General features: G+C 32.0%; 1 protein-coding gene across 1 annotated transcript in view; it reads left to right on the plus strand.

The window, feature by feature from the left end:
• The window catches only part of SLF1 (SMC5-SMC6 complex localization factor 1), a 74488-nt gene extending 69012 nt beyond the window's left edge, over positions 1–5476 (plus strand). The window contains exons 19-21 of the mRNA XM_025387615.1: positions 1152–1244; positions 1655–1837; positions 4436–5476. Of these exons, the coding sequence (XP_025243400.1) occupies positions 1152–1244; positions 1655–1837; positions 4436–4917 (758 nt within the window). The 3' untranslated portion in view covers positions 4918–5476. The remainder of the gene's footprint in view (positions 1–1151; positions 1245–1654; positions 1838–4435) is intronic.
• Positions 5477–7260: the final 1784 nt, after the last annotated feature.

Raw genomic sequence — 7260 nt, forward strand, 5'->3', positions numbered from 1 at the left:
CATTTGGCTTGGAATATGAAAATTGTATTAAATGAGAACTCAGATATTAATTTCACAAATCAGCGTTCCTTTTTCTTTGTTTTATTGTTTCAAAAAGTAAAATGAATATGAATGATTTTAGGCAGAACAGCAGAAGGAACTGGGAGAGAGGAAGAGAATTGAGATATAGTAGAGAAAAACTTCAAAAGCTTTTTATGCATGTAAAAAATGTTTTTGTAGAAGTTACAGAGATAATCTATAAAACTGAACACTGTAAAAATGTATTTAGTATTTTATAGCAATAACAAATTTGATTCAGTATTTCATTTTGTTTCCTAAGCAGTCATTTATAGTAATTTTTTTTAAATTCCCCTTAAATAATCACTTATATCTTATTAACCTTGGTTATAACAGTGATGGATATAGACAATTTTAGCCAGAAGGCATTAATTGCATCTCTCCTAGAAAAAACCTTGTCTTTCTATTTGTTACTCTTGTTCAGCTTTAAATGGTACTAGGGATTTTTTTTTACGTCCGTGTGTGTGTGTGTGTGTGTGTGTGTGTGTGTGGTGTGTTTATATTAAGATTCCTCCATTTCTCCCTCTCTGTGCTGTTGTAGCCAAGCCAGACAGCCTATTGAGAAGCAGCAAACCATCTGTTAATGGATTTGAAGTTCTGAATTATACTTGAGTGTGTAGAGGCACTCATGCTTAGCCAGAAACATTCATTTGAATTAAGCTATAAATGCTGTATAAAAAAGAGCCATACATTTAACGTAGGTTCATGAATAAATTTAAGAGAGGGCAATTGCACTCTAAACTTTTATTGCTGCAAAACCCAGTATTTTCGGTGTTCTCTGATCATTTGGGGGTTTTATAGCAGGATTGAAGCTTTAAACCTTGAACTAGGGGAGACAATGCCTGTGTTAAACCTTTTGCGGTAGAATTTCATTGCTGAATCGCTGATAGAACAGAAGCAATATGGATTGGTGGGGGTCCTTCCCCTTCCCCCCCCCCCTTTTTTAATGCAGGAGATGTTTAAACCAGTCAAAAGGAAAACTCAATAAATAATTTTCTGGCATGGGGCCAGATCTCCTAGTTCATGCCCTTTGATTATTTTCTTTAGTTGATATCTTGTCTTCTCTGGAATAATCTATTAATTTTTTATGGCAGGAGAAACAGCCCTGCATAGAGCTTGCATAAATAACCAAGTGGAGAAATTGATTCTTCTTCTCTCTTTGCCAGGAATAGACATCAATGTTAAAGGTAAGTTTTAAATCTTTGTGGTCTAGTCCAATGTCTTAATATTTGTGATATTAAACAGTTTTATATCACATTAAGAAAAATTATTTAAGTAAATTTACCTAAGGTATCTTAAAAGTATAAGAAAAATTTCTTAGCAAAGCCAAGAAATTTATCATATATTGATTTATAACTAATAGTATAAAAACATTTTTGTGTTCATATTTTGATAATACCCAATATTAATATTTTAAAATTGTTTTTAAATTTTTAAGATAGAAATATGATTACACCCTAGACATTTTTATCACAGCATTCTTTTTGTATATGAAGCACCTAGAAAGTCACACTGATGAGAAAAGTAGAACATCAGTACTTTCCTACCAAAAGTCCTACTTCTGCCGTTTTAAAACTTGCCTTGATTTCTAATTTAGACAATGCTGGCTGGACGCCTTTGCATGAAGCCTGTAACTATGGCAACACAGTGTGTGTCCAGGAAATTTTGCAACGTTGTCCAGAGGTAGATCTGCTCACTCAAGTGGACGGGGTGACTCCTTTGCATGATGCACTGTCAAACGGACATGTAGAAATTGGCAAGCTGCTACTACAGCATGGGGGTGAGTGTGTTTATGCTAAATGGGTTTTGATAAATTATCCAGTTTTTTGATGAATCCTGCAGAGGTAGATAACATTTTATGTTTAAAATCTGCAAGGAAAGATGCCTTTATTTCATATTAATGAAAAAGTAAGGATAAAAAGTCTCCTAAAATGTAAGCACCCTTTATTAGTAGAGATAAAAGCCTTTTCATAATATATATTTGTTTATGTATGTATTATTAAGCTTATTTAGGTTCGTGTATGAGAGTTTATTTTTGAATTGAGTTTGCTGGTTTTAAATATTTATCCTTTTCCTTCAGGTGTGTAATGTGTTTGTGAGCCAGTCATTTCTGAAAGCTTATTGATAAAGGGATACAAATGTTCAATTGTGATTGCCTGGATTTTTTCATTCTTTTTTCATTTCCTGTATATAACTACAAACTCAATCTTATTTTTAATGAGTCATTTCTGTACAGACTGTAAAAAATGATATCCTAGAATATTTTTCATCATTCGCATTTTGCAGCCAATTAAGTTAAAGCAGGAGGATTTTCAAATGGTGATAACTGTTATGCAGGGGTTTTGTGAAGGAGAGTAGCTTGAACTGAATATTCATCTGTGTTTTTCCTGCTGATTTTTGATCTTTGCTTTCAGCAAGGCCCCACATTATTTCAGTGTCATTCTTCTTATATCTAAACTGAATAATGTAAATTTTACAACAAAATGTTCAAAACGGATTGGTGTTTTTAAAGAAAAAAGAAAACTGATGACCAGCTTAGAATATGGAAACAAAGATTTGTAGAAATTACTTGTCGCTTTTATTTGTATTAATTTTACATTTAAATTTAACATTATCTTATCCTGTAATTAAAATATTTGATTGTGCATAAAGACAAAAAACATATTTTCTTAAGATGTGTTTTTAGTATATATGCATCTAAGGAAGGCTGTATAGCATGGTAGTTTAAGACATTTGGTTATATATAGTCTTCTCCTGCCCCCTAAAGGCCTTAGCGTGTCTCTTTTACTGATATCATTTCATAGTCAATATATTTTTCAGTTCTTCTACCTTGTTTTTTTTAGTATTCTGTGTTTACTAAACCATAAGTTCACCTCCTCAGTGTTTTATTTTTCTACTCAACCATGTGTCTGGCATTCAGGCCAATATTTGTTAGGAGCCATTATTGTGTTAGGGCCAGCTCTTCAGTAGAGTATGGCATTATACCAACCAACGTGAATTTTTCTAGGGCCCTTAGTGGAGAATAGTAAAGAGATCAGTTTCTTATCCTAGAAGAGGAAATCTAATTGTATTTGTTTTTATCAAGGTCCTTTGGCAATCGTACAGACTTGTTTCTGCCTTAGTCATATTCTGGGTTTGGACCTGTCAAGTGGTTTGACACTTATATTGAAGTAACTGCATTATCTATTCATTGTGAGTCACTCAGCCTCGAGAGCAATAATTTCAAGAATTTATTTATGTCTCTAAAACCTTTGTTTACTTTTGGTGTCCTGTGTCCGTAATTTTGTCTCTTCTCCTTTTTTTTTTTTTTTTTTTTTAAACAGAAGTAACTTGGAACAGTTTTTTTGAGATGTTGGCACAGTGAAAAGGAGCCTAATTTTGTTTTAGAATTATCTTCTTTCCATAAATTATACATTAATCATATTATCAATGGTTGATCTTTTATATTAAGTACATTTCATATCTATGCTATTATATATGTCTGATCAGAATCATCATTAAGAATTTTAGCAGTTATGATCAGTTCTCTCTTTCTGACAATATGATCTATGTTATAATGGTAGGACCTTGTGATCATGTCTGCTAGTACTAAAACCTTTATATCCCCTGTAACGTTTTTATGGCCAAGTGCATAAATAATTATAAGACTTGACTGATGAAGGCACAAAGTACTCCTATACTTTGCTATGTAACCAAATACTGAGTTATGTTTTGCCTCCTCCACATCATCCTTTAGTACCTAGGGGATAAACTCTATCTTTAGTACTTTCTGAGTAGGTAGTTAAATGAGTTTAACTTGTATAGATGGATGAGCTCTGAGTTTGATCTAGAATTAATATGTAATTTGTGTGAATCAGTTACCTGTACTAAACATTGAACACAAGCAAGGGTAATATGAAAACTGTGTTCTCTATCTGTGCAAGGTTTTGCAGTCTTTGCACTGCTAGAATTGTTTATTAGCAATGAAAGGGGCACTACTTTTTCCTCTTGGTGATATTTTGAGATACCCCTGAGGCTCTTATACAGAATGTGTAAGATGAATACATTTTTAAAATTTCTTCTGGGAACACTGAAATTCTTAAGATGATAATTGATAAAGTTTTATAAAAGTTTTCTTTTTAATATTTGTAGTTGTATTTATTATTTATTTAACTAAGGCACGCACGTTTGGGGAAACCTTATTAGGTAATTGACTAGAATGTTTTTAATGTACCTTTATTAGTCTATATATCTAGCCAGTTAATTGTGTCAACCTGAATTAATACAAAATATGATTGTAAAGAAAGCCCTGGATGCTTTGGGAGAAAAGAGAAAACAGCTGTTAAGCTGCCAAAATAGAAGTGTTTTACATGTAACATTTTGCATTTTCTTTTCACAGGCCCAGTGCTTTTACAACAGAGGAATGCTAAGGGAGAATTGCCCTTGGACTATGTGGTTTCACCTCAAATCAAAGAAGAACTGTTTGCTATTACAAAAGTAGAAGATACAGTGGAGAACTTTCATGCACAAGCAGAGAAACATTTTCATTACCAGCAACTTGAATTTGGCTCATTTTTACTTAGTAGGATGTTGCTAAATTTTTGTTCAATTTTTGATTTATCTTCAGAGTTCATTTTAGCTTCCAAAGGGTTAACTCATCTAAATGAACTGCTTATGGCTTGTAAAAGTCATAAAGAAACCACCAGTGTTCATACTGACTGGTTATTGGATCTTTATGCTAGAAATATAAAGACATTGCAGAAACTCCCACATATTCTTAAGGAACTGCCTGAGAATTTAAAAGTGTGTCCTGGAGTACACACTGAGGCCTTGATGGTAACACTGGAAATGATGTGTCGGTCAGTCACAGAGTTTTCATGATAATGCTAGAAAGGATGGATTGACTTTCTAAATCTGTTCCGTTTGCATTGGCACTTCCTGTGGACTTCATAGCTTACTGACAGATAGTAATTTGATTTATTTATTGACAGACTTTGCAGCCTTGCTAAATTTTAAAAGCATTTTTTTAAAAACTTCTGCAAAACTCTAGTATGGGCTTCTGACTTTTTCCATGGTGTAGAATTTGACTCAAAAGTAAAAATAATTTTGTTTTAGTATATTCTACTTTCATTAATCTTTAATTTTTTTGTTCTGAAAGTGATATATTGTACGTGTAAAATTAATTTAAATATTTTTTCAAATCAAAATGTAATGTCCTGTATTCTAGATGTTCTAGGTCTTAGAATCATGGCAAGGATATTCATACAAATGTGTACCTATAAACTTGTAGCTCCTGACTCTTATGGATGGATTTTGAGGAAAAAACAAGACTAAACAAAAAACATGTAGCTCCCTATTTTTTCTCTCTAGGTTGTTGGACTGAAATATGCATTTTAGCTTTGTGTGTTTCTAAAATAAACATTTCTAAAATTTACAGTAATAATTAATATTCTTTTGGTTTTTAAATGCAGCAAATACGCAGAGTCTGACAGGTCAATTCTTTGATCTGTTTTATTTTAGCAATTCATATACAAAATGTATGTCGCTGCCCTATGTAACCAATATTCTGTACCTGAAAATATTCTGCTGCATAAGTTTATGAGTTTAATATAAAGATTATGAGTGGCATCTAAGTAATAGATTTGAGATTATTTAAGATCTTAATATATAATGTGAATTTACTGAGTAGTAATGTTTTAATTTGCAGTTTTTCCTAATAGCAGTTTGTAGTAAAACTAAAAGAAAGGGTATAGATAATAACCACTTTTGAAATTGGAGTTTCTTCACTACTGGGAGTAAGTTACATTATGGTACAGGTGGAAAATAAACACTTCCATTTAGCTTTTATGTAACTCAAGTGATGACTTTACAGCAGTTAATCTGCTAAAGCAACACACTTCAGTTTTATTTTGCAAATAGATATTTTAACAAGATACAAATGCTCAGTATCATATTACTGGGTTTGTAATCTAAATTGAAAATTGCTACATCAGTATGACATATTTTAAATAAGTAATTTTTCATACATACTCAAGAAATACTAGTTTCTATTTAGCCTTCAAATTTGGCATCATGCAAATCTCTTTATTATTAATCTGCCAAAGTATCAGAGAAAAAATTATATAGTGAAGACTAAGAAAAGTTTAAATACTTATAGAGAGTAAAGTGCTTCTCCAGATGATGAATAAGAGTGTTTTTTATTCCAAGAAGTTCCTCTTTATAATGGTGTCTGGGATAGTGTTTTCTTGGTAAACTAATATAAACTTGTAAACATAGGCTTTGACATCATACACATTTTCAAATCCTTGTCTAGATCCTTAATAACTAAATTGCAAGGCAAATTCTTTTCTGAGCTTGGTTTTCCTACATGTCAAATAGAAATCACACCAGGTAGCTTTGTCATGATAGAATTGTTAGCCTATCACATCATATGACACTTAATAAATATCATTTCCTTTCTAGTTCTTACCTCCTCTTTTGATTATAATGAGTCATTTAGACAAAAGACAAGATAGTAATTGTTTAAGTTGGTAGTAATTCTAAGGTAATTAAGTAATCAACATCATGAGTTAGGGTTTTATACTGTTAAGACAAAGTAGTTTTCCAAATTAGATGTTCATAAGATATATTTGTTTAGCTGCAATTAGCATTAATATTTCGTAATTGACTGTTCTGTCTGCCAACTTCTACAAGCAGTGATGACATGAAGTGTGAAACAGATGTCACTGAGGTCTCTGCCTGTAGGAAGTTTTACACTTCTTCGAAAGTCCAACATGGCAAACACAGGTTCCTGTGTTCTGTGCCCTAGCTAACATAATACCAGTATATGAGTTTGAATTTAAATTTTCAATAAAAGGCTTCATTTCCAAAATTACTTTGTATACGTTATTTTAGAAAACATAATAATAATTGCCTTGAATAATTGCCCAAATCTATCTTGGAGGTATAGGAAGAAGAAATTCTCAGTAAGTATAATTCATAGTCGTAGTCGTAGATTTTCAATTGCAGACTTTTCAAAGTTGCATATGAAGACAAGGTTGAGAAATGCTATTCTTCATTGTATTTTGCCAGATGTGATATCATAGTTCTATGGAATCATATTTTTAAAAATTTCTATAAGAGACCTTATTATAGTGTAAATAAAATTGGAGAGGAGATTTCTGAGCAGTTAAGATTCAGCTTTTCCCCATGCGGTGTTTACTGGCAGTTTCTTAAATTTCTTTG

This window comes from Theropithecus gelada, chromosome 6 (genome assembly GCF_003255815.1).
Source record: "Theropithecus gelada isolate Dixy chromosome 6, Tgel_1.0, whole genome shotgun sequence".
NCBI lineage: Eukaryota > Metazoa > Chordata > Mammalia > Primates > Cercopithecidae > Theropithecus > Theropithecus gelada.